This window comes from Cyprinus carpio, chromosome A9 (assembly GCF_018340385.1).
Source record: "Cyprinus carpio isolate SPL01 chromosome A9, ASM1834038v1, whole genome shotgun sequence".
Taxonomy (NCBI): Eukaryota; Metazoa; Chordata; class Actinopteri; order Cypriniformes; family Cyprinidae; genus Cyprinus; species Cyprinus carpio.
The window spans coordinates 5,464,803-5,492,302 of record NC_056580.1 but is presented as its reverse complement, the minus strand read 5'-3'; the positions used below and the strand labels follow the sequence as shown (position 1 = coordinate 5,492,302).

Sequence of the window (27,500 nt, the reverse complement as noted above, 5' to 3'; positions counted from 1 at the left end):
ACAGAAGCGCGTGAGCTGTGAGCGAGGGTCCGGCTCAGACACACTCGTGTCACACACTGAACCGCACATGATGATTGAGCGCTCGTTTGAATGAGTGTTTGCTTTCCTCCATCAGGTCTGTCTTTTGGATTTAACTCTGCAGCTGGGCTGTCTTTTGGAGAACTGGCAAAGGCTTCAGGTGAATTAGCATTTTGCAAAAAAGGTGAGTGTTTACCTGTTTCCCACTTCTCCAGTCTGATTCATGAGACCGAAGCAGTGATTCTCGTAGTAAACAGTGCAGTCCCATTCTCACGGCTTTCTACTGAGCTCGCTTGTAAGGCAGAGAAAAAAACATTACATGGAGATGTTATTATACAGTCAGTATGTCTTCATGACAGATTTGTCAGCTGAACCAGAGAACGAGACAGAAAAGGGTTGTTTAGGGTTTGTGATGCTGCTCTCATCAATACAAGGCCTGAGGTCAATATTCACACTAAATTATAAATTTCAACTCAGTGCTATTCCACACACACGACACTTCAGTTCTTCTGTGCTTCAGCAGAAAACACTGGGTGTCATATGAGGCGGGAGTCTAATAGGTGTGTTCTGGTAATAAATAGTTTGCAAATCACAAATTCCATGAAAAGTGAATGATGAACAGACTGTATATTGTGTTTTCTGATGTTATGTTAGCGCTCAGCCCTGTTGTCTAGAACTTGTGACTAAGCTCAAACCTTTCAGACACTGCCATAAACGTCTCAAACCATTCATAATGTTTGTTTGTTTGTGTGTGTGTTGGCAGCATTAATATGAATTAGTATAATGAAAGTGCTAGCATGTTATCTTACTGCTGCTGTTGGGAGTATGCTGTTTTCATCGTTTCTTTCTGCAGATGATAATTTCACGTGGTCAAACACCGGAGCCCCAGTCTTTGGAAGCGCAGCGGCACAAACTGACGGAGAAAAGACTCGCGGTGAAGCAGAAGAGGAGGGCAGTGATGAAGAGACGCCCCACAGTGACGAGATCCACTTTGAGCCGATCGTGTCGCTGCCTGAGGTGAGTGTTTGCTGTGGTGCTGTTAGCTGTGCTGCTCGTGTCTCTGGAGAAGTGTGACGTGTGCTGACGGGGCTCCTGCAGGTGGAGGTGAGGTCCGGCGAGGAGGACGAGGAGATCCTGTTCAAAGAAAGAGCCAAACTCTACCGCTGGGACCGCGAGCTCAACCAGTGGAAGGAGCGCGGCGTGGGAGACATCAAGATCCTCTTCCACCCCGTGAAGAAGAGCTACCGCCTGCTGATGAGACGCGAGCAGGTGTTCAAGGTCTGCGCCAACCACACCATCAGCCCGAGCATCGAGCTCAAGCCCATGAACACCTCTGCTAATGCTCTGGTTTGGACCGCCACAGACTACTCAGGTACAGCCCTCGCTCCTCGCCTCACACACATCACCCTGCCGCCGCTGTCCTCACGTCTGTATGTTTGTCCACACAGAGGGAGACGGGAAAGTGGAGCAGCTGGCAGCCAAGTTCAAGACTCCAGAGCTGGCCGAGTCCTTCAGACGAGCGTTCACTGACTGCCAGAGTCGCATGTTGCAGACTGACGCTGTTCAGATGTCTGCCGCTGAGGCGCTGTCTCGAGACTCCAACCCTGTGGTGTTCTTCGACATCTCCATAGATGAGGAGCATGCTGGGAGAGTCGTCATGGAGCTCTTCGCTCACATCGTGCCCAGAACGGCGGAGAACTTCCGGGCTCTGTGTACGGGAGAGATGGGCTTCGGTTACCGCCGGTCCGTCTTCCACAAGATCGTCCCGGGCATCATGTGTCAGGTGAGGACACACCGTCATGCACTGATGCTTTATATATAAACACTAGGTGTGCGATGATGAACAGATACTGAGCTTAGTTTTTAACAGCAGATGGCACTGTGCCCTTTAGATACAGCCATACTCTGCTTGCTTCCAGGTCCTTACGCACCACTTGAACCTTAAATAATCATTCATACAGTTCAAAAAGGTTGAAGTGAATTAAAAGGATGTTCACAGTGGGCTGTGTTTACATTAATCTCGCGGCATGCATAAAGGTGCAAGTACATTTAAACACTTACATTACACAGCCAAACGCACAAGCGCTCTTCTTTGTGAGCATCAGAATCAGAAACAGCTTTATTGCCAAGTATGCTTGCGCATACAAGGAATTTGTTTTAGTGACAAGCTTCCGGTACACAGAGACAACAACAACACAGGCAATAAAAAAACAGACAAATATTGCTAAATAAATCGAAAAATAAATAAATTGTATGAACAGTTGTGCTGTAGATGATAATGGAATAGAACAGAGTAAGATGCAGGGATATACTTGGATGGAGGGGTAACAAATAAATATAAGAATATTGCACATTTTTTGCATAAGTGGGTAACATTTAACTGTTCATGAGGTAGATTGCCTGGGGGAGAAACTGTTCTTGTGCCTGACTGTCCTGGTATTTGCGGCTCTGAAGCGCCGGCCAGATGGCTCAAAAAGGGGGGTAACTTGGATGTGAGGGATCCAGAGTGATTTTCTGAGCCCTTTTCCTCACTCTGGATGTACAGTATACAGTTCTTGAAGGGTGGACAGGGGAGTACCAATAATCCTTTCAGCCAGTCCGAACCGTTCTCTGTAGTCTTCTGATGTCTGATTTTGTAGCTGAACCAAACCAGACAGTTATTGAAGTGCACAGTACAGACTATATGGTTGTTGAGTAGAACTGTTTCAGCAGCTCCTGTGGCAGGTTATACTTCCTCAGCTGGCGAAGGAAGTAAAACCTTTGTTGGGCCTTTTTAACAATGGAGTCAATGTGATTGTCCCACTTCAGGTCCTGAGAGATGGTGGTTCCCAGGAATCTGAATGACTCCACTGCAGCCACAGTGCTGTTCATGATGGTGAGTGGGGGGGGAGTGCAGGGGGGTTTCTCCTGAAGTCCACAATCATCTCCACTGTTTTCAGAGTGTTCAGCTCCAGGTTGTTAAGACTGCACCAGACAGCCAGCTGCTCAACCTTTTGTCTGTAAGCAGACTCGTCACCGTCCTGGATGAGACCGATGACTGTAGTGTCGTCTGCAAACTTCAGGAGCTTGACAGAAGGATCTTTAGAGGTGCAGTCATTGGTGTAGAGGGAGAAGAGCAGTGGGGAGAGAACACATCCCTGAGGGGCACCAGTGTTGGTGGAGCAGCTGTTGGACATGAATTTCCCCAGTCTCACTAGCTGTTGCCTATCTGTCAGAAAGCTGGTGATGCACTGACAGATAGAGCTAGGAACAGAGAGCTGGGTCAGTTTGGTCTGGAGGACTGTTGGGATGATGGTGTTGAAAGCCAAACTAAAGTCCACAAACAGGATCCTCACATAAGTCCCTGTTTTGTCCAGATGTTGCAGGATGAAGTGCAATCCCATGTTGATTGCATCATCCATAGACCTGTTTGCTCGGTAAGCAAACTGCAGGGGGTCCAGTAAGGGTCCAGTGATGTCCTTCAGATAAGCTAGAACCAGTTTTTCAAATGACTTCATGATGACAGATGTTAGAGCGACAGGTCTGTAGTCATTAAGTCCTGTTATCTTGGGTTTCTTTGGAACGGGGATGATGGTGGAGCGTTTGAAGCAGGAAGGCACTTCACACAACTCCAGAGATCTGTTGAAGATCTGTGAAAAGATGGGGGCCAGCTGGTCAGCACAGGTTTTCAGACAGGCTGGTGTAACGCCACCTGGAACTGGTGCTTTTCTTCTTTTGTTCTTCCTGAAGACCTGGCGCACATCATCTTCACAGATTTGAAGAGCAGGAGGGGGGGGCAGGGTCATCCTCTTTGGCCTGATGATGTCTGAGTTTTGCTGTAAACCATGGCTTATCGTTGTTGAATGTTAAATAAGTCCTGGTAGGAATGCATATATCCTCACAAAAACTAATATAGGGTGTCACAGTCTCTGTGAGTTCATCCAGATCGGTGGTAGCAGCTTTAAAAACACTCCAATCAGTGAGGTCAAAACAAGCTTGTAAATCCTGCTCTGTTTCGCTGCTCCATGTCTTTACAGTCCTTACTACAGGTTTAGCAGATTTAAGTTTCTGCCTGTAGGTCGGTATAAGATGAACCAAACAGTGATCAGAGAGTCCTAAAGCTGCTCGTGGAACAGAGTGATATGCATCCTTTATTGTGGTGTAACAGCGATCTAGTATATTACTGTAAACAGTACAAACACTGGAGAGCCAAGCACTGGAGCAGCCGTGTGCGGCGCCATCGAGATCTGAGAGTGCGGTTAAAAACTAGAGTAGAGCGCCATCTGCTGTTAAAAACTATGGTCAGAATCGATTACAGAGAGAATCGTGATGCATTCAAACAGTCAAATCGTATTATCGTCACACCCTTAATAAAAACACAGCATGAATATGTTTACATCAATGTTTTTACTGGATCAGTTCATTGAAATAAGATTCTTAATGTTAAAACAATAATTATTGCAATTATTTTCTATAAAGTCAAGAAATAATGCACACCTTTCAATAATGCCCAAGTTATTCGTTTAACAGACCGTTTTATCCAAAGCAGTTAAGAAGCAGAGTTTTTATAGTTATTTAAAACCATGATCATTACAAAAACTTTTTCACTACTTGTAATAAACATGAACTGAAATAAAATATAAAGAACATTTCATTCCAGGTAGTTTCCAGGACACCATTTCTCAAGTGCTTAAATAACTAAAATTAAAAGCAATAAACACTATATATTCCTACTAAACAAATAATACAAAAACAACAAAGTTGCTAATCCAACAGAAAATAACAAAAATACTATTCATAATACACTGCTCAAAAAAATGAAGGGAACACTCTCACATTGGATCTCAATTAATGAAATATACATATAATGAAATGAGTTGAAAATCTTTACTTGTATACACTGTTTAATTCGTTGAGAAGAAAATGATGTAACAATGGTAAATGGAAAGCAAAATCATCAACCCACTGAGGACTGGATTCAGAATTCCTGATGAGATGATGGAGGATCAGGACATCAGAGAGCTCCTGGACGGTCTGTAGTGCTTCAGGACTGTCAGTGCTGTAGTGATGGGTTACTCACGTCACTGAGGACGCTGATCATGGATCATGTGTCTCTTAAGGTGCATTTATGAGTATGTCAGATGACCACTTACCTTGGCTACCTTTACCTTTGGACTTTTAGCTTGGAAGTATGAGAACACTCCCAACAGAAGCTGTACAGTCATTTACAATTAATGCAAACTGGAGGGAGTTGGTCAGTTGATTTAAATGAAAGATTAGTGATATAATGTGAACTTGTAGTCTCTTACTGTATTCTCCATTCTTCTCAAGGTGGTGTGGCCCACGCTTCTTTCCTCCCGTGGAGCTCACTGCCAAAGTCCAAACACATTTAGAGAAGTCCGTATTTCAAAAATACCTAAGAGACATCTAGTAGTTAGATCCTGAAAATGTATAATCACAGCTCTATTTATTTAGAGAAAGCTCTTAAACTCCAAAGAGACGTCTAGTGGATAGATCTTGAAAATGTTTAGTCACAGGTGTATCTATTGAACCATTTCTCACTCTCTATTGTCAAACACCCTGATGAAGGCCTGCTTGGGCTGATACGCGTTTTTAATATGTAGCCCTGTCTTATAATTAAAGGCTTTTAAAGTTCTACCAATGCATTGTACACTTACCAAACCACAACCAGAATACATTTGGCAATGTTCCAAACATGAAGGAAAAAGATCAAACTGTCATGCATGCATTCATTTGTCCATAAAAAGCTGAATTTGTGTTATATGTTAAACTACACATAGGTGCAGTTAAGAATCCTTATTCTTCTGAACAAGCATGAGATGGGTGTGGTGTTGTGTGCATCAGTTTTAAGGTTTGAAAACGGTTCTAAATGGATTTGATAGATCTCTGTGACCTCTCTGCTGCTGCAGTTTTTATGCTGGTCACAGACCAAACCTTAGGAATCGGTCTCTAGACTGACTGCATGTGGACCAGTGAGAAGTCCTCTCCTTCCTGGACTTTGTACCAGAGGTCATCGTCTTGCCCTCTAAGAGCATCTTTATCTGATGGCGCTGAACAGTTTGCTCATGTTAGTCCACCAAGATCCAATCCAAATGTGGCAAACCTGTCCACTGTTGCAGTCCGAGAGGGGTCCTGGAATGTGCCGTTCACTACAAGGCCTTCATCATCCAGAAGCTGCCTACACTCTCTGGACACATGAGGCTGGAAACCCAGGGCCACAGCACCAGGATTTCATCCCAGTTCCTAACAGCAGTAAGGGAACCATTGGCTAGCACATGGAGGTCTGGGCAACCCTTCCAAGGATATTCCTCCCCAGACCATCACTGACCCACTGCCAAACCGCTCGTGCATAACATTCCCCACAGCATCTCTAGACGCTTCCACAGACCTGGTGTTCTGGTGTTCAAGCTGCACGGTGCTGGACTGTGAGCACAGGTCCCACTACAGGACATCTGGCCCTCGTGAAGTCTGTACACCAGTCGCCTGCTGGAGGTCATTTTGTAGGGCTCTGGCAGTGCTCCTCCTGCTCCTGCTTAACCCCTTAACTGTCACCCCCCATTTTTTAAATAGGCATTAAAGTGCACTATCCAAACTTAAATTGTTGTATTTTATGAACACTTTGGAATATAGACCTAAGCTTGGTCTCTTTTTAAAGAAGCAGATTTTGGCAAAAGTGGAATTTTTTCAAAAAATTAAAGTATCAAAAAGTTATAGAAGTTTAAATGTACTGTAAATAAAATGCGCTATATTATTTTTATTTTATTTTATTTATTATAAATATTTTACATAACAGGTTTTACTCTAAAATTGGTGTAAATTTAAAGCCTTGTGTCTAAATAAGTTTTGTTCCAAATTTGAAGTTGATATGAAAAAAATTGAGGTTCCTGTGAGATTTTATTTAGGGCGTCATACCACAAACAGCCACTGGGAGCCATCAAAACTCCTTTGAATTTTGTTTAATGAATTTTTCCCTAGATTTCTCTGTATATTTTACTTCAATACTCAAAATAACCACCAAATATGGAATCCTGAGACTCAGACCTTTCCAATGATATGTTTGTTGCCAAGATTATAAAAAGTTTTGATTCTAAAATACCGTAATGCATTTTGTAATATGACACTTGACACTGCCCACTAAGGGGGAGGAGACCGCCATAAGATTTTAAATTACTATTTCCATGGTAACGCAATGTCCGATTTCAAAATGGTTTTCACAGGATGAATCTTGGGCTTCTACGCTTTCAAATGATATATAATTTATGATGATTACTAAAAGATTTTATAGAGAAAAAGGACAACAAAAAAAAGAGCGCCAAGCGTCCCACAGGTGGGACGGTGACAGTTAAGGGGTTAAAGGAGCAGATTCTGGTTGGTGCTCTTCTGTGGTCCTGTCCAGCTCTCCTTGCGACAGCACTTGTGGATGTGCCATCCTGGAGAAGCTGGACGACCTGTACAACCTGATTAGGCTGCAGGTACTGCCCCATACTACAAGTAGTGAGAAAGACCCTAACAAAACAACACTAGAGACAGATCAGTCAGGAAGAAGCAAGTGTCTGTGGCCATCACCTGCAGAACCATTCCCTTTTGGGGGGTTGTTCAGCTGTTGCCTCTCCAGTGATCCTGATGTCACTTTCATTTGCACCAAAGCAGGTAAAAGTTAAAACTGACTCGCAATCACTTCTGATTCATAGTTTAACCGAATCGGTGTTATACTGTGATTAAGTGTTCCCTTAATTTTTTTGAGCAGTTTATTAACAAAAGTGTAGTAGTATCTCAGTGAAAGTAAAGGATCTGCTTGGAGCCAGACAGGTCAGTATTGAACTTATCCAACACTAGATACTGTTCATGGTGACGGTCTGAAATATCTGGAGTGTTTCTGCTTCTAGCTTTGGTTCCTGATGGCTATTTAAATAACTCAAGTGTGTGTGTTTGGGTCCTGCAGGGTGGTGATATCACCAACCACGATGGGACGGGAGGGAAGTCCATCTACGGAGGGCAGTTTGAGGACGAGAGCTTCGAGGTGAGGCACACGGGGCCGGGGCTGCTGTCCATGGCCAACCGCGGCAGAGACACCAACAGCTCACAGTTCTTCATCACCCTCAAGAAAGCAGAGCAATTGGACTTCAAGCATGTGGCCTTCGGATTCGTCAAAGACGGCATGGATGTGGTGAGGAGAATCGGAGAGCTGGGCACTAAAGATGGTACACCCACGGAAACCATCACCATCTCAGACTGTGGACAGATTTTTTGAGCTGTTTATACACAAACTACTGGTCCCTGAACTTTTGTGTGAATCAGAATTTGTATATGCAGTGGTTTTATTCTTGTCCTGTTTGTATGTTAATAAAGTGGACAGCACTAGTTGACAATAAAATTCATGCTTTGCAAAAGAAGAAAAACTTTATTTTATTACAGAACTTGTTAGTTTCCTCATGTTTACAGGGGCTCAATTGGACAGAATGTGAATCTTTCGAAGGCTTTCTTTGTGTGTATTTGGTTGAAAGGTCACTTCACTGGCATGAGGTCCACAAAAACGCAGCCATGTTGCTTGCAATTTTCAGTCTCCTGAATATAAAATAAACATCTGGCAACTCACTACTTATTCAGAGTGTGTCATTGTTGATGAGAAACTGTAAATGCTCTCAAATGCAAAGCTGCTTTATTTCTCCTTTAGTTTTGACAACGTTTTCAGGACAACTGGTAACTTAAAGGGATAGTTCACCCAAAATGTTTAGTTTAATTTAATTTAATTTAAAAAGATTTAATTGATTTACTGACCCTCAAGGCATTCTAGGTATAGAAGACTTTCTTCTGGGTTACAACGTTTAAAATGGGGTCAGATTATACTGTGTGGGAGGTTTGTAGTTGTTAAAAGAATGACAATGCAGAGATCAGTTTAGTAAGAAAGATGTATATACAAAGTTCACAGGACTTTAAAACCACACAATAAAACCAGGAAAACTGTTAAAAGCATACGGTTCATTGCATCATACCCTAAAACAGTCCAAGAATCCTAGTGTGCTAAAAGAGTCCCAAAGTGAGAGTCCAGCAGTGTATACAGTCCAAGATGAGTGATGATTCAAAAGCTTGCAAGCGCGTCTGGGTAGGTAAGTCCACACAAAGGAAACTCCGCAATCCAGGTAAGTTTAGTAGCTCTGTGTTGGCCATGCTGCTCTCTTTATGTTCCTCCTTCCAGAGCAACCGTACAATTCTTAAAGACACATGCACACTAAAACGTTAAGAGGAATAAAATGGACTTAAGAAAACATGTAAACCAGATAAAACTATCATACATAAAATCATTGCAATAAAAAGAGCGGTAAAGCATGTCTCTTACGTGACAGTGTCACAAGAGGACCTGGACTGAAAACACAGCAGCGTCTCTACTTCCTCTGCAAACTGAGGAGAGCCAGAGCCCCAGACCCCATCATGTACACCTTCTACAGAGGCACCATCGAGAGCATTCTGACCAGCTGCATCACTGTGTGGTATGGCGCCTGCAACGCGTCCTGCCGGAAGACTCTTCAACACATAGTGAGAGCAGCTGAGAAGATCATTGATGCCTCTCTCCCCTCCCTCTAGGACATTTAAGGAACCCGTCTCACTCACAAAGCCCTCTGCATCGCAAGTGATCCCACTCACCCGTCACACAGCTTCTTCAGTCTGCTGCCATCAGGGAGGAGACTGTGGAGTCTCCAGGCCAGGACCAGCAGACTGAAGGACACCTTCATTCATCAGGCTGTCAGGAAGCTGAACTCGCTCCCGAACTTGCCCCCCCGTCCCTCTTCTGTCCCAGGCAGTAACACAATTTCAATTCTCTGTATGTACGTACTGTACATGTGGAAGAATTGACAATCGAAGTTACATTCACCAATGTTCTGGCTCTTGTAATGGCAGTGAATGGGGCCCGAAAAAGTGCTCCACACAGCTCCGCGAGTTAATAAAGGCCTTCTGAAGTGAATTTATCTTTTTTTGTAAGAAAAATATCCATATTTATAACTAAACTATAATCTGTAGCTTCTGCGTTCACGAGAGAGTGGTGTTCCAGCAGATGGATGGATGCATGCACTTTTGGGGTTTCAAAATCTGGACACCCATTCACTACCATTATAAGAACAGGACATCTTTTTTTATGTAACTCTGATTATGAGATCAGGAGTTTTTATTCACCTGTGTGCAGTAAATGCACTCTTCAGGGCTAGTTTTCAACTCCACTTTTCTCTTTAGTGTGTAGGTGTTAATTTGATGTACTTCTGAGAACTGATAAATACACGTAATTCTCATGTAAGTGCAGGGTGAAGCTGAAAGAAAACTGAGGGATTTTCGACTGTAATTGTAGGAATAAAAGCAGAATGACACACTAAGATGTTTCTCAGGGTCATTTGTGTCCAGAAGAGAAGCAGCTGATGGAGGTCTTGAGGGTCGCTGAAGATGCAGCTGGCTGGTACTTCCTGTTCTTACTATTATATTGTTCACATTCACTCACCCTGTTCAACTGCTTGTTAATGCTAATATCTAGGGTGAGCATACGTGTCCTTTTTCCCAGACAAATTCTGGCCAGGATTTTTATATTGCCTAAAATATATAGGTTTTGGCTGAATTTGGCCTTCAGAATTTGTGCCTCTTCCCAGCTGAGCATTGTTTAATCAGCACTGTCTGAGTACTGCTGCTGCTGACCAGGTCCACCCCTCTCTTGTGATGGCTACTTCAGAGCTCGAATCATCTCAGACTGGTTTCTTGAACATGACAGTGAGTTCACTAAACTCCAGTGGCCTCCACAGTCACCAGATCTCATCCAACAGAGATTCACATCACGGATGTGCAGCCGATCAATCTGCAGCAACTGTGTGACACTGTCATGTCAATATACACCAGAACCTCTGATTGTGGCCGTGCCACAAGGATACGTTTCTACGTATAGTTACGCTTTGATTTGAAAGAAAACAGCGTATCCGTGTGCCACGGCTGAAAAAAAAGAGCGTATGCCGCCTGCGTTCAGATCATATTCTCCAAAATGGCACTACGCTGATTTGGAGAGACACAGAGGAGAGGAATTGTTGAATGAAGTCATTATTTTTTTCTTCGTGTACAGAAAGTATTCTTGTCGCTTCATAATGTTACGGTTGAATCACTGACGGCAGATGGACTATTCTGATATTGTATTATGCACTCATAGTCCCATACGTTACTTATTGTGTGTAGGCGTGGGGTCATACATATAAAACTAATACAAATTCATTATATGTTACAAAAAAATAACAGGTTGGTTATTACGAACCAACAAACATTGTTTATCAAATTACATGCTTTAAAATTTGCTGATTTGGTTGATTTATATACAGCACAGGTAATGTACAAAGTTTATGACAATTTACTTCCAAATTGTATTCAGAGGCTGTTCAAAATAAGAGAGAGTCAGTATAAACTAAGAGGAATGTATATGTTTAAAAACGTAAGGGAAAGAACTGATGCTAAAAATAGGTGTTTATCTGTCAAAGGGGTAAATCTATGGAATAATTGTGAAATTATTAATTAATTGTGGAATTAAAATTATGTAATTCACTTTGCAAATTTAAGAAAATGTATCAAAACGGTGTTAAAAATATATTATTAATAAATCAATTGACTTATTATCAATAAATTGTGTAAGTATTATTTAACTTATTGAAGTAATAGTTGGAATGTGTATTTCTGTAATTATGTATATTTGTAATTAGAGATTACGAGATAATGTTCTTGTCAATGTTTCCTAATGATTAACATTATTATTTAATGTAAACTGAAATGCTTAAAATTGTTAGTACATTTTTAGTTCATATGATCTTCATTTGTTGGTTGTTTGTGGTGTAGATCTATTAATAACTTATTGTTTTTGCAGTACACAATCTAAAGTGGACAATATTCATAATTTGCAAATGTTTATAAATGTTTACTAATTGTTAATACCTTTATTAACAGTCATCTCAATGGCCAAAAATGTCCCGAAATACCTGAATTTACCCTATCTTTACTAATAATTTATTAATCATTCGTTCATGTTTTTGCAGGAGCCAATTTAAAGTGGAAACTCCTCATCATTTGTAAATGTAAACGATTGCTAATCATTAGTATCTTTTGGGCAGTGGACTGTTAGCTGCTGTAACAAGGTTTGTGTGAAGGGTGGCTGGTTAAGTTTAGCTAAATGCTTGCTGAAGACATAACAGATTGTAATTTTGGTGCAAAAACATGTTTTTATCGTGTCAACACTAGGCCTGTCACGATAACAACTTTTTGTTGTGCGATATATTGCCCCAGAAATAATTGCGATAAACTCTATTACTGTCATTTTAAGACCATTTTATGCCACTGAATATATAATCATAATATAACAGCATAATCATGCAAGAAGGCCTACTAAATAAGAATATTTAGATCATGGAAATTAAGTCAAAATATTAGATACCTTAAAAAACTTGAATAAATAGGAAATTAACATTTTCTAACAAAAAGTGCAAAGTAAAAAGTAGGGAAAAAATTTCATTAACAGAGAAAACCGGACCTTCTTTTCTCTGTAAATGAAGGGTGCAGACTATTGCTGAAAAACACAGTCACTACTCCTCAGTCAGATGTCCGTGTGCACAAAGACACAGATCCCTAAACAAGACCACATCTGCAGATGAAACTTTGTTTGTTGAAACATGTTTTAAAACTAGCACTATTACACCACGTTATGTACGAGAAGCTGCAAAAGACACAGGTGCAAAAAACATGGTGACATTAATTTTTATGTAAATATATTAGGCAATATATTGCATCACCAAAAATGATTGAGGTCATGTACATATATTGTGTGACAGGCCTACTCAACACTCACATCAGTATACTACTCTTCAGTATATCATCAAACAGGATATTCCTTGAATCACAAAGAAACGGGAAAACAAGTCAAAATACAATATAATAATATATATATTAATATAAAATATATACTATAATAAACTATATTGTTTTGATACATTATATCAACACAATATAACGTCAACAGATTGAACTGTTCCTTTATAATAATCAAACTGACCCCTGTACACTGTTGACCCTTTAACACCCACACCACCAAACCTGTCCTAACCCTAACCCTAACCTGTATCACACCTCAAGCACATGAATCAAAAGTTTAATGAGATTTGTAAGCATTTGAACGTACATGAAATGATTTGTTTGAACATTATCTAATGTGTAATAAGTTCATTAGCAAACATTAACAAGCACATTATCTCACGTTTCTAACTCTTTGAATATATATTACCTATTGATCCATTAAGCATTATATAATGTTTGTTAATGATTCATTAACGAAGGTTATTATAAAGTGTTACCCAGATGGCAGTGGTTGTGAACGACTGGATGGTGTGTGTGTGTGTGTGTGTGTGTGTGTAACGCATCATCTGTGAGTTCAGATTCTGTACCTGTGTTCAGACCCATTTCCCTTAGCTTCCATACTTACTGATTTGTTGTACTGAAAGTGCTTATTCACAGATGTGTGGATTTGTAAATTCTAATTAGCAGTTATTTAGATGATACTAGTCTAAAACTATGTACTGGGTTGAGACACAGAAGAGCCAGTTGCTGGACATTTCACTCCGAGGTAGTACGAGTCCGTTTATGTGCCCACCTCAGTGCTCACCAGGGGTGTCCAAACCGGTGCCTGGAGGTCCACTGTCCTGCAGAGTTCAGCTCCAACCCCAATCAAACACCCCTCAACCAGCCAATCAAGAGCGTTAGAGCTACAGTCTGCAGGATCCTGGCCCTCCAGGAGCAGGACTGGACACTCCTGTCCAAAACCCTTCAGTAAGACCACGGTGGAGCCAGAGGACTGGTGATCATAGCTCCACCAGCAGTCTCCAGTTGTGTTCACCACAGACCTTTGGTTCCACCGTTGACCTTACTCCCACCAGCTCTACCTGGTCCTCCGGTCCTCTGGCTACTGCTCAGAGTTTAGCTCTATTGGCTCTGCTATGTCCAGCTAGCTCCGCCACAGGTCTCCATCCCTCCGTCTTGCACTCCACCAGATCCGATGTGGGCTCGTCCTCCACTAGCTCCTCTAAAGAGTCCTCCAGAGGTCTGCGTGGTCATCCATCTCCTCCACTGGCTCTGCCATGCTGGTCAATCTTCTCCACACTGAGTCTTGGACAACAGTGCTTCAGCGAGTGTATGTACTCTCAAATCAGAGTGCATTGTGGTTAAAGCAGGGGTCTTCAACCCTGCTCCTGGGGAGCTACCGTCCTTTAGAGTTCAGCTCCAACCTCAATCTAACCGTCTGCAGGAGCAGGGCTGGAGATCCCTGATCTATACAGTATGAATGCAATCTGAACATACATCTGCCATGTTGTGTTATCTTGTGACTAAATGCATCAGTTGCATTGCTCCTGTTATTCCTCTCCCATGGACTTCTGGGATAGAAAGAGACTCAGAAATCCCGGCGGAAGTAGTAAACCGTCCGAGTATTTCTCATGTACTGTTTCAGGTGCAGAGAACACTCTTCAGGACCAAAACTGATGTCAGACACTGCACAGTAGTATCTAACGGCAGAAGTGCAGTGCTGATGAATGGAACAGAAAACAGTGTCTCCAGAAGTGTTATTAAAACACTCAAAAACACTAATTATCACCCAAATGTTCCATCTCCGGGTTTAGTTTTTTATTTTATTTTATTTAAATAAAAAATCAATCTCTTGGTTATTTATAAAGTTATTCACAAATGCAGTAAAGTTGAGTTGCATTATATGTATACATGCAGTTCACCTCATGAGGGATTCACTTCCAGCAACACCATCATGAAACCTAAATGAGGAGAAAAGGCCTGCAGTCCTTCCCCGAGCTGAAAAGATCCACATTACTGAAGACTGCACTCCACATAATCACACACAAACTACAACAGATCTGAACAGAACAAGGATTAAGATCAGTTTAAATCAAGTGTAGAAACTGCAATGAATAAACGGAGCAGCTTTCAGAGTGGTTTAATTAGATTATACTCCAGACTGAGACTGTATTTACACTCCTTCAGTGAACTCTCACGGATATGAGATTTAAACACTACCATTACGCAATTTGTGGAAAAATGATAATGATATAATTTATATTAAAATATGATACATAGGACCAACATTTCTTTTTTCTATGATTTACAGCACAGAATAATCTTCAATAACCCAAATTAAAAAAAATCCCATCAGGACTGACAAGATGTAACTCAGTAGAAAAACAAGGCGGGATGAACAGAGAGATGATCTGCTGATGTTAGCGGTGACACTCAGCGCGTGTGCGTCCTGACTGGAGGATCGCCGCTGGACTGAGTCCTCCTCTCATCTGATGCCTGACCAGCTGTGCAGATACGACGTCCAGCCTGACCCCTGTGAGCCCGCAGACTCCTCCTCACCTACAAACACAAACATCACAGCATTACAGACAGACAGGAAATGTGCATGAACCAATCACCCGTCAGCTCCTCGCCGCTACCATAAAGATGGGACAAGCCAGTCTTCAAACGTGTGCGGATGCCTCCTCCACGAGATCTGACCTGCTTGACTCAGGCGAGTGTGTCACACTTCATGAACATGTACACTAGGCAGTCAAAGGGAAGTGTGTAGAGAAGTGAGTGTGAGGTGAACGCACCTTGAGCGATGGCAGCCAGCTTGCTCTTCTCCTCCGGGCTCAGCTGCAGCATGGTGTGAATGACAGGAAGTAGAGCCTGCCGCTCGCTGCCGGAGCGCAGGAAGATGAACTGCAGCAGCACGTTTTTAAGGTACTCCAGGTTGGCCACAGATTTCTCCCGCTCCTGATTGCGCTCGAGTCGACGCACCTCACTCTTCAGAAGCTGCAGAAACAGTGTTCAGTGGCAGTGTTCAGACACATGCGAGGTGTGTGTGTGTGTGTGTGTTCTGCTCCATCAGGACAGCGTTGGTGGCCTCGGTCTCGTGCAGCAGACTGTTCAGGTGCTCCACGCTGCGGGCGGCAGTGCTCAGCTTCTGCGTCAGCTCCTCTTTACTGGGCTCCATGTGCCACACAACAGGCTCTACATCAGAATATCATCATACAAATATTAGCATCTGCACCAAATGTCTGTGTTTTTTTCCTGACTATTATTTTGGATGTCAGGCTTTACAGTAAGACAGGAACACAGCATGCTTCCAGTGTTTCAGTCACACGTGTGAAGCCTGAGACAGACGCCTACCGTGTTTGAGGTCTGCGGAGGTGAGGAGCTGCTCCAGAGAGGGCAGAGGGGTCCCGCTGGACGACAGTGACTCCGTCTCGGTGGTCTCCATCCCCTCACCCTCCTCTCTAGCCATGCCCTGCAGATCCACCTGAGGAACGTCAGCGGGCTTCCTGTCCATATGACTCTTCCTGCTCTGCTGCACATGCACTGTGCCTACAGCAGACAGAAACAGAAACAGGCTCAGGTCAAACACGCTGAGCCCGAGGGAGGGTCATCAGTGTCAGTGGCTCTCTCTCACCGCTGCTGCTGCAGCTGCTGCTGGGCTCTTTCTGCAGCTGGAAGAGCTGGGCCTCCAGTCTGCTGATCTGCTGCTGCAGCGTCTCTACGGTGCTGCAGTGCTCGTCCTGCAGATGGCGCATCTGCTCGCGGAAGCTGCTGCGCAGTGCCTCGGTCTGGGTGCTCAGTGAAGCCGCACACTGGCCGTGTTCAGACTTCAGAGCCACACTCTCAGACTGCAGCGACAGCAGCCTGTCAGAGACGCCACACAGTCACAAACACACCCCAAGAGGAGAGACGTCATCACAGAGCACACGAGAAAACAACATCTCCACCATCTCGAAGAGCAATGTGTCTCGAGTTCTTCTCACATCATGTCACTTTCAATAACAGATGCATTTCATTCTGTTTTGTGCTCAAGAGGCTTTTTTATGCATTCACAGGATTTGCTAAATACTGAAAGCACTTTGTTTGTACAAGGAACGTGAGAGTCTGCTCAAGCAGACAGGGTCTGGCCAGCTGAAAGAAGCTTTGTCAAACAATAGTGGCTTTGTGTGCATGTGTCTGCCAGACAGTAATCATCTCGAGTGTCGTGCAGCGGGTGGGACGCGTGCGCTCTGACAGCGTTCATCTGTAGTGTGTCACTGAGCCACCGCAGCAAACATAATGACAACACTGGCTGACTGTCCAGGATAAGAGCTCCCACCACATCTACAAAAACTGAGCCAGAGGTGAATGCAGAACACTAAATCAACAGACACAGGAAGCTTGAGGCAGTGTAAAGCACGGTGGACGTTATGATTTCCGCACCGCAGCCACCAGCGCTTGAGCAGAAAACTCTTGTTTTTGATTTGATGCGTCAGTGGTTCAACGGCATTACAGAAGTTTTAAAGAAAACCTTCGCTTGAAAACCCACATTTAAAAAAATAAATAAAAATCATTAGATGAGATGCCATGAATCCTGCAAGAGAAAGTCTTTGAGAAACACTGTGCTGGTCAACCCTTCAGTGTTTCAACTATCTGCAGCAGTGCAGACGCAGGAGTACGGGTGCGGTTAGTTTTTACTAATCAAACAAGTTCAGCTCAAACAGGTTAATGTGCGTGTGCTGGTACCTCTCTCGCAGCTCAGCCTCTTTGCTGACGGTCTCCTGCAGGATCCGGTTGTGTCTCTCCAGCAGCGTGTCGTGCTCCACCTGCAGCTGCTGCAGCTCCGAGGTGCTGGACTGGAGGCTCTGCTGCGTCTCCTGCAGCCGGCTGCGCAGCTGCTCCACCACGGCCTCCATGTGCTCTCTGACACAACACAAACACATCCTCACTGAGCAGACGCCAGCACAGACCCGAGGGCAACCTCACTGATTTCACTCTCACCACGAGCGGTTCGAGTTAAAGAGGCCTGTTTGATACCAGCTCTGCTCAAGGGCTAGATCTGATGGGTGGAACCACAGGACATTAAACATTTACTAACAAGAAACTGCCTGAATCTGAATACATTTATTAGACTCAAAATTGATATTTAAAGTGGGAGAGCTGTTATAGGCTACTATTGAATTATTGCAGGTTTGCACATATAGTTCAGTAATCTGTAAATTAAGGCATACAGAATCAGTGTTTTGTAAATGAGGTGAGTGAAGAGCGTTGCTGTAGAAATCTGACTTTGTGTCATGTCTTTATATTTATGTTCATTCAGTGCCTGCAGTAGTCTGGAACATAACTGCGTTAAGATGTCCTTATGAACCAGCGGCTCTCTGAAACTGATGCTGCTCTCTTCTGTACAAAAGATGTTACCGATTAAATGTTTATCGATTTATCACCATTATTAACACTTTTATCATTGATCTTATCAATTGTTGATTAATCAATTTCAGTGCACTTAATGCACTAATTTGTAATCAGGGGAGCAGACAATGAAAAGTCTTCCTATACAGTCATCAACACTAGAGTGCGCACTAGAGCTTGTGTGTTCTTCATGTCCACAAAACAAGCACGGATGCTTTGGCTTCCAGTTAAGATTGTTCACTACAAACAGATTAAATCGTTGAAGGCATGGTTGGTTGCAGTCAGTTTAACCACCATCAAAAATTGATACACTGCCTTCATTGTAGTTCATACACACAGTCAGTCGCTCACCCCCACACAAACATTCTCTATTTTAGAAAAAAAAAATATCTGTGATAATCAGGATTGAGGCCCTATCATAGTACAAAGACTGCACTTATTATGAACTTATCCATCCATGCTCACTTTATTTAAACTAAGAAATGTCATATCGAGTTAAGTATGGTGTGCCACAGGGCTCAGTGTTAGGTCCTCTACTTTTTTCCTTTTATGTGCAAAACTAAGGAGACATTGTCTGGAAACATGGCAGTAGTTAATTAGCTCATTATGTCAGTGATATTCAGATTAATAATTCCTTGAGACCTGATGAAACTTCTGATGGCTAGTAATTTCCTTCTACTGAATTCTGATAAAACAGGCATTCATTACTGAAATAAACACTTCTGAATATAAGAGGATACCTGTCATTTGAAAGTCACATTTCCAGTGTTTATAAAGCGTTTTGTACAAAGTAATCACTTTCACAGATCACTGAAACAGCAGCTAGAAGAGAAATCACACTCTAAACTCCTGGAGAAAATAACGTGAAGAAGCGGTGCACTAAATGCAGCAATAACATGACGTCACCTCTCCTGTTTGAAAGCGTCGCCGTCGCTCTGGGCTGAGCTCTTGTGTTTCTGCTGCTTCAGCACATTGTGGACTCGCACCTTATAGCTCTCAAACTCAGACACCGTCGCTGCAAGATCAGCCTGCAACCAAAACAACACGAGAGAGAAAAAATATATATGAGACAAAAGCAAGTGTAGACCAAACGTATAAATATCAGCTACTGACATGAGCTACAAACGCTGACGTGGGCATTCTTTGCTCAAGCAAACAGCGCTCTAATGAATAAAATCATGTGTGCGTTTCCCCAGAGCATGAAACTCATGAGCAACAGAAACGAGAGGAAATGCTTCTGATTTATTAGGAGCTGACGGCGAGCTATAATTATGTTTGGTTAACAAGACTGCAGAAAATGAAGCTCTAGTGTCCTGTGGAAAACATCCCAGTGTCAGAGCTTCAGTCTGTCTGCAGGATTGAGCAGAAGGACACGCTGCTGGACTGTGTGCATCTAACAGAGAGAGGAGGCAGTCTTGAGGTCACTGCAGCACCTTAGCGGCCGTGCACTGGTCCTGCAGCGCGGTCAGACTGAGCTGATACGAGCTGGACGCCCGCTGCTGCTGCTCACTCATCAGCTTCAGCTGCTCCTGCAGCCGGTGACGCTCGGCCGTCAGCTCACTGCACTGGATCTGAGACAGACACACACGACCCAGTGAGCCACAGCAGACCACACAGAGATCCAGAACATCATCACACCTCCTCCTACCTTCAGCTCCTCCAGCTGCTGCTGATGGGCCTCCAGATCTCCTCTCAGAGCAGACTGCGAGATCATCTGCGCCGCTTCCTGTGGAGAACCACATCAGAGTTCACATCATTCCCTTCAGCTTCTAAAATAAGGGTCATTTTTAAGGACGTGTATTCAGAGACTGATTTCATGAGACTCACTTTCTGTTTTGCGTCTGCCAGATCTTTTTTGGTCTTGACCAGCAGTTGTTTCATCTTGGAGGCTTTGTCTTCGGTCTGATCCAGCAGCAGCTTCAGAGACTCTGGGAGAATCAGCACATAATGAGATTGATCGCAGACTCTTTCACAGATTACAACATCAAGCACGCGGGATGCATTAGTACCGATCTCCTCCTTCAGCCGCTGTTCTCCTTCTTTCTGAGCCTGTATCTGCATCTCGTGCTCCTCCGCCTGCTTGTCTTTCTCGCAGAGCTTGTGATTGAGCTCTTTCACCAGCTTCTCGTAGTCGGCCATCTCCATGTCCATTAGTGAGCTCTGCTGAGCGTCCTACAGCATCACACGAGGGAGCAGGAGGTCAGCACTCAACACAGTCACAGCAGCGTTTGTGAATGACATGACTGCATTTGTGTAACTCTTAAACACACAAGCTGCATCATACAGGGAGCACAACACATCAGTATGTTCCGTCTCAATCTGGGAATGTCAGTGGAGCAGACAATGAGCTGTCAGCAACACAACGTTCAATACTACAACTCAGAAGTGCTCTTTATTACTGAAATTCATGAATCTAAACAAAAGTTATATGTAATATGAAAATTACTTTAGTTTTGATCACACAGCAAAAAAATGTTCTTCCTCAGTATTTTTGTCCTGTTTTCCAGAGTAAAAGTCTAAAGATTCTTAAATCAAAATACATTTACTGGAGAAGCAGAACAACAGAAGATGAGAAGTCTTGCTTGATTAGAATCTGCTCAAAATGAAGAGACTTTGTGATTAAAACAAGAAACATATCTGCCAACCGGGTCACAAAAATCAACTTGATTCAAAGGAAAAAAATACGTTTTCACACCTCATTTACAGACATTTTTTCTTGTTTTAAACATTAACTTGCTTAATTTCGTTCCATTTTTTTTTTTTAGAAAACAAGACTTCATATCTTCATTTTCTATCTCAAGTAAATGTATCTTGATGTTTGTTTTCTAATACAAGTCAAAAATACGGAGGACATTTTTTTTTTTTTTTTTTTGCAGTGCATGCAACATTTAGTGCCTAGACTTTATGAATTTAAGACTTTGTGCTCCGATGCCAACTTTTTTTTAGACCCACAGAAACCCTGATACTGTTTACAAACCATTCCTAACTGGGTACTGATGTTGAGCTAAATCCAGATTCTAGTTAGAATCCTGTGTACTCTCTGTATCTCTCTCTGTATCTCTCTCTGTATCTATCTCTCTGTATCTCTCTCTCTCTGTATCTCTCTCTCTCTCTCTCTCTCTGTATCTATCTCTCTGTATCTCTCTCTCTCTGTATCTCTCTCTCTCTCTCTCTCTCTGTCTATCTCTCTGTATCTCTCTCTGTATCGAGACAATTTACACGAGACAATTTTCTCTCTCTCTCTCTCTCTCTCTCTCTCTCTCTATCTCTCTCTCTCTCTCTGTCTCTCTGTATCTCTCTCTCTGTGTAAGAGTCTCTCTCTCTCTCTCTCTCTCTCTCTCTCTCTCTCTCTCTCTATCTCTCTCTCTGTCTCTCTCTCTCTCTGTGTCTCTGTCTCTCTATCTCTCTCTCTCTCTCTCTATCTCTCTCTGTATATCTATATTTATGTATTTCTGTATCTCTCTCTCTGTATCTCTCTCTCTCTGTATCTCTCTCTCTGTATCTCTCTCTCTCTGTATCTCTCTCTCTGTGTGTGTGTATGATTGCTGGGGGGTTAGGATCAGGACGTGGGTCATGCCTTGCGCAGCTGCTCGAGCTCCTGAGCCGTCTGCTGGAGCTGCTGTCTGTGTCTGCTGAGCTGAGCCTGGAGCTCCTCCACCTCTCTGACCGCAGACTGATGCTCCTGCAAGAACACACATCCATCAAGAAGCCAAGCACAGCCTCAAAACCTCAATAAGAAACCACAGAAAACCTTCCCGCAAACCTACGATCCCAGTGACAGAAGGAGATATACGTATAGAGAGGTTTTGCTGCAGGCATGCATCAGAAAGTCAGTGTTTGCTGTACCTTCGACTTCTGCTCTCTTAAAAGCCTCTCTGCCTCCAGCTCTCGCTCCAGCCCACACTTCAGCCTCTGCGTCTCCAGTATCTGTGACTCCAGCTGCGTGACGTTACTCTGCAGCGTCTCTATACGGGCCGTGAGGTCCTCTCGCTCTGAGGACAGCAGCTCGTGCTGAGACACAGTCACACGAAATAATCACTGGTTAGAGACGCTTCCGTTACCAAACACTTAAACATGTGTGAAGGTCATTAGATACACGTGAATCAGAGGCTAGATGCTGAGTGATTGCAGTCACGAGCAACAGAGTGTTGTCTTCATGTGTAACACTAGCTTCACGTGACGGCCGGACGGGTGTTGCTGGAGTACCTGCTGAACTGCACTGTGAAGGCGTTTGGTTAACTCTTCGTTGTGTTTACTGGCCTGCTCCAGCTTCTCTCTCTCCTGATCCAGCAGCTCAGCCTGCTTGTCATAATCCACCATCAGGTTCTAGAAAAAACAGCACTGGTAAACCTCTCATCTACAAATGAATTCGACTAGACTAGAGGAGTGAACTCCAAACCTTGTAGTCCTCTGCGCCGTGGATGATGTCCTTCACAGAGCGTGATAATCTGTCTCGCTCAGCCTTCAGCTGGTCCACTTCCTCTCTCAGAGAGATGACCTAGAGCACCAAACACAGCCCAGATCAACAGCACGGACAGACACGGCTATCTGACATCCGTCTCCACGAGTAAGAGACACCTCAAACCTCTTTCTTGCTGTTGTCCAGCTCCTTTTTAGCCTTCACAGCAACAGCTTTGATTTTGTTCATGCGTTCATCCTTATCTTTGCTTTCTTTCTTCAGCATTTCTACATGACACACGAATCATCACGAATATCAGGCATCATGAAATCAAGAGGTTTTCTTAAAGTCTTAGATGAATGAACTTACCTATTTCATGAGAAAACGCTTTCATTTGTTCATTTTCATCAGACACCGATGACTCCTTGCACGTCTGAAAATGGACAGTCAGGAGAAGAGAAACATAAGAGATCTCTGTGGAGCAATTCTGCATGTTTAGACTATTAATGCAAGATCATTTGAAAATGTGGACGGATGCTCTAGTCTAGAGAAACACCAGGCATTGACTGAGGTTTCTAATACAGCCTGCCACTGTCCCTCTCTCTCTGTTATTAGAATTCATGGAAACATAAAAATGAAATGCATTCTGGTCTCTCAAGCACGTCTATAGAAGCTGACCCTGCTATTCTTTTCTTTCTCCTCTGAGATCTCTGTGACTGACTTCATGCTTGCATCACAAACACTGGATACCTGTAAGTGAGCGACTTCTTCCCTGAGCTGAGATATCAGAGCGTCTCTGTCAGCGAGAGCCTGCTGGAGCTCGCTGGCCTCCTGAACCTGAGCATCGGTTTCATCCGGCGACTCCCTGCTGAAGTCAGCGACTTGAGCGAGCAGACTGTGGTTTTCTGCCCTCAGCTTCTCGTTCATGGCCTGCACTTGGCTCAGGTCCTTCTGCAGTCCCTCGGTGTCTAACACCACGTCCCCCAGACTGGCCTTCAGCAGGTCCTTCTCTCGCAGGAGGTCAGTGATCCGCGCCTGCAGCTCAGCGGTGACACGCTCCTCTCTCTCCTCCAGCTGCTGGATCATCACCGCTCTCTCCTCCTGAGCTGCGGTCCAGAGACGGTCTACCAGCGCAGAGATATCAGACGAGCCGTCCACCTCCGTCTCAGAGAAGCTCTGCTGGAGGATCTCAGCGATGTGGCGCTGAAGGCCAGAGAGATGCTCCTGATTGGCCTCCGTGTCTCGCTGCAGGGCGTCCCTCTCTTCTGACAGACCGGTGATCTGAGACTGGAGAAGTCTGATGGTGTCTTGACACTCGTCCTGTCTGGCTTGAAGAGCGCTGGCGTCCTCCTCCAGGGTCTTTATGCGCTCATCCTTCTCCTCGGTCATGGAGGACAGCTGATTCTCCAGGTTACTGACCTTGAGCTCATGCTCGGGGTCAGACCTCGTGTACTTCAGCATCTCGAGGACAAGCGTCTCCTTGTGTTGAAGATTCACTATGATTTCTTCAGTCTTGCTCCGTAGGTCCTCAAAAGACATCTGCAGTCCTTCCTCGTCTGGGTCTGATGCTTCTTCTGTGTTTCTGCTGCGCTCCAGCAAGCGGTCCCTCTCCTGGAAGACGCTCCGGAGCTTCTCCTGCAGACCCTGAAGTGAGGCAGCCGTGTGCTCCTTCATGGCTCTGTACCGCTGCATGAAGCGCTCTGCTCGCTCCTGATCTCCAGACAGAGCTGAGGGTGTGTCTCGCTGCTCTCCTCCAGCACTCCAGCAGGTCTGCTTCAGGCCGTCGCTGTGGGACTCTTCAGAGACGCTGCGTCTCTCTTCACCTCGGTTCATCTGAAGCTCGTCGATTCTGAACTCCAGTTCTTCCTTCTCCACGGTGAACTCCTCGCGCACCTGCTTCAGCTCAGACTCCAGCTCCCGCTTCACATTTCGCAAAAACACAAGCTCTTCCTGAAGCATCATGTTTTGAGACTGCAGATCCTCCAGTGCCAGATTCAGCACGCTGTCCTCGTGGCTGGAGTCGTCCGATGTGTTGGCACTCGGGGACGGTTTGGGAGGCCCTGCTCTGTTAGCGTCCTCCTCTTCCTCCTGCACGTCCTGCAGGAAGCCCTCCTTCAGCGCCAGCTGCTCCGAGAGCTCGTCCTGGAGCAGAAGCAGCCGCTCGCGCTCCCTCTCGAAGTCTGCCGCGTTCAGCTCCAGCTGCTCCTCCAGGTATCGCACGTCGTCCTCGTACTGGCGGTTCAGCCTCTGGATCTCCCTCTGCAGGTTCTCCATCTCCTGCTGGGACTCGGTGAGGCTCGTCTGGTGCGAGTCTTTCAGGTCCTCCGTCGCTGCCATCCACTGGCGCTTGGCCTCTTCCAGCTCGTCCCGAGTCTGAGATATTTTGGACTCGTATTGAGTACAGGTTGTCTTGAAGTCAGCAGTGAGCTCAGCCGTGTGTTTCTGCATTTCTGTACACTCTCTGTTTTTGGAGTCTAGTTCCTCCTGAAGAGCAGCTAATCTTGACCTCGTCTCCTGCAAATACATGTGACCTAAAGTCAGACACTTTCTCACAGCGGCGTTCATACAATATTACATGTACAGTTACAGGAAGAACAGGTGGACTGATAACTGTGAGTCTCATCCCCTCTAACACAAGCTTTCATTAGACTTCATTATCTTAGAGGACGAGAAGGAGGAGTAAGTGGGAAATTTAGAAACAACATGAAAATGATCACACGATTTCCTCACTGGATCATTTATATATACCTTATTTTGTGCAGTATTTATTTATTTCCTCACTTTACATATTACACTTTAAGTTTATCATATTTAATATGCGTTATATTTGCTGCATGCTAGCAAACCTTCCACAACAGAAACGTGCTGTAAACACCTGCGCCTGCTTCTGGAGCTCCTCGTGTTGTTTGCGCAGTAACGCAAGGCTCTGTTGACTCTCAGCCTTCTCCAGCAGCACAGCGTCCATCCGCTCAGTCAGTTCCTGTTGAGACGATCAACTCAAACTCAAACATCCTGCACAAATCATTTTCATATGCAAACAGGCAGTGTTTCCTGCTGATTCTCTCTACTGTATCTATAGTTCTTGACACGACGAGGAGCGGGTACAGGAACACACCAGACGTGCTGATGGAGTTAGGCACAGTATTAATCTTCACAGCTTTTCATCAGCCAGCTACATTACTCCAGCTAACTCATACATCAGCACTGTACTGAGACGCCTGTTTGTTTTTAAGGCCATGACACTCACACAGTATTCGACAGTCATATAATATTATGTCAATAAATGTCCTTTGAAGCCAGTGTGGGAACGTTTGCTTCTCTGTGTGTCATGATCATCCTGCTTCAGCGGCGGACGTCATCGTGTCACGCCGCTCCTCATTTAACAGCCCCACAGTGGACAAAGAAAGCAGAGCTGGTCGGTGCTTCTCTTCTTTTAGCTTCAGAGTTTTCATTAGAAATCTAGCCGTCTGGTAAAGCTGTACGATCCAAGCTGTCCTGTCTGTGTTAAGCGTGTGACATCTGTACAGATATACTTCTGACAGTGTGTAGAGCCACTGACCTGGATAACTGAGGAGTCTTCTGTGCCACTCGGAGCATGTTTTAACACTTCAATCTCCTTCTCTAAATCTGTTTCACAAAAATGGAAAAAAAAACAAAAAAACAATACTTATACTTCAGTATTAAGGTTTTACAAATCATTTTTTACAATGTAGAAGCAACTATTATAATCTCACCCGTGCATTTTGACTTGATCTTCTGCATCGCCACCATCTGTTTCTTGGCAAACTTGATCAGATCTTCTTTAGACAGCGTGTCCAGCTTTAAAGAGACAGATGAAACACAAAATAACCCAACAATGACCATTCTGCTATCACTTATTCTTACTGTCTTCTGCGAAACAGGAAAGAAGGTCTTTCAGCTATGTTTAAGCTGTTTGGTCCATTCAGTGACGACCTTCACAAAATCTTAATTTAATCATATCTTCTATATATTTAAAAATTAACCTGCAATAACAATAAAACAAGATTCTACCTTCGATCTTTATTTCATTATTATCAATGAAACACATACAAATATGTACATATTTACACAAAGCAATATCTTAAAATGCACAGCAACATTTTAACCTTAAATGTTACAACGATATTTTTAGAGGAATTCGGGAACATCTTATGGTTTTGTCTTTTGTTATTTCAAAGAAGACTGTTTACAAATACAGTGTACGAGGGAAATTTAGTCGTCAGATTAAGTTTGCGAAAATCAACTAAAAGAAGTTGTTATCGACAAGTTCAAGACCTTTATCTTCCTTGCTGTCATAAAATAAAAATGTATTTCAGTGTAACATCAGAATCATAATTAACATTTGCTGTACTACATAAATGCTAGTTCAATCCAAAATCAAAATAACACCGAGTGGATTTTATTTGTAATGCAGTATTTGAAAAGACAAAACGAGGCAATCAACAGCAGAACTGAAAACAAACAAAACACAAAAAATAACATTTCTTATCTTGATTGAACAATTTGGGAATTTTAACTACTCTGGGATTCTGGTAGAGTTGAGCTTTTATAAGCTGAATAATAGAAATGGACCTTCTTAAAATGTAGCTACAAGTAAATCATAAGTGCTCATAAATTGTTCATGTGTTAGAAACGTCTCGTTTGTATTCAAACGCGTTGACTCTATGAGCTGTCAGGCAGTGCAGGATCTTACCTTGGATTTGCCGGAGCTCAGGCCCGCCGGAGACGCCACTGACTCGGGGTTTGTGTCCTGTCACAGGAGAGAGACGTCAATATCACACTTCTACAGCTACACCAGGTTTGCTATGTTCTTACT

General features: G+C 43.7%; 2 protein-coding genes across 2 annotated transcripts in view; one reads left to right on the top strand and one right to left on the bottom strand.

Annotated features, from left to right (window-relative positions):
• Positions 1 to 8,613, top strand: part of LOC109078036 (E3 SUMO-protein ligase RanBP2-like) — a 42,571-nt gene extending 33,958 nt beyond the window's left edge. Inside the window, 5 exon segments of the mRNA XM_042763257.1 lie at positions 116 to 202; positions 872 to 1,035; positions 1,117 to 1,390; positions 1,467 to 1,801; positions 7,961 to 8,613. Of these exon segments, the coding sequence (XP_042619191.1) occupies positions 116 to 202; positions 872 to 1,035; positions 1,117 to 1,390; positions 1,467 to 1,801; positions 7,961 to 8,269 (1,169 nt within the window). The 3' untranslated portion in view covers positions 8,270 to 8,613.
• Positions 8,614 to 15,000: 6,387 nt separating this feature from the next.
• LOC109078030 (GRIP and coiled-coil domain-containing protein 2) overlaps positions 15,001 to 27,500 on the bottom strand; it is a 17,922-nt gene continuing 5,422 nt past the window's right edge. Inside the window, exons 2-23 of the mRNA XM_042763256.1 lie at positions 27,378 to 27,434; positions 26,398 to 26,482; positions 26,223 to 26,290; positions 25,539 to 25,643; positions 23,414 to 25,177; positions 23,033 to 23,096; positions 22,850 to 22,950; positions 22,664 to 22,762; positions 22,471 to 22,590; positions 22,111 to 22,275; positions 21,842 to 21,946; positions 20,274 to 20,436; positions 20,092 to 20,192; positions 19,913 to 19,990; positions 19,698 to 19,835; positions 19,171 to 19,292; positions 17,602 to 17,778; positions 16,511 to 16,740; positions 16,231 to 16,425; positions 15,933 to 16,071; positions 15,672 to 15,874; positions 15,001 to 15,435 (exon numbers count right to left, since the gene is read on the bottom strand). Of these exons, the coding sequence (XP_042619190.1) occupies positions 15,362 to 15,435; positions 15,672 to 15,874; positions 15,933 to 16,071; positions 16,231 to 16,425; positions 16,511 to 16,740; positions 17,602 to 17,778; positions 19,171 to 19,292; positions 19,698 to 19,835; positions 19,913 to 19,990; positions 20,092 to 20,192; positions 20,274 to 20,436; positions 21,842 to 21,946; positions 22,111 to 22,275; positions 22,471 to 22,590; positions 22,664 to 22,762; positions 22,850 to 22,950; positions 23,033 to 23,096; positions 23,414 to 25,177; positions 25,539 to 25,643; positions 26,223 to 26,290; positions 26,398 to 26,482; positions 27,378 to 27,434 (4,353 nt within the window). The 3' untranslated portion in view covers positions 15,001 to 15,361. The remainder of the gene's footprint in view (positions 15,436 to 15,671; positions 15,875 to 15,932; positions 16,072 to 16,230; positions 16,426 to 16,510; positions 16,741 to 17,601; positions 17,779 to 19,170; positions 19,293 to 19,697; positions 19,836 to 19,912; positions 19,991 to 20,091; positions 20,193 to 20,273; positions 20,437 to 21,841; positions 21,947 to 22,110; positions 22,276 to 22,470; positions 22,591 to 22,663; positions 22,763 to 22,849; positions 22,951 to 23,032; positions 23,097 to 23,413; positions 25,178 to 25,538; positions 25,644 to 26,222; positions 26,291 to 26,397; positions 26,483 to 27,377; positions 27,435 to 27,500) is intronic.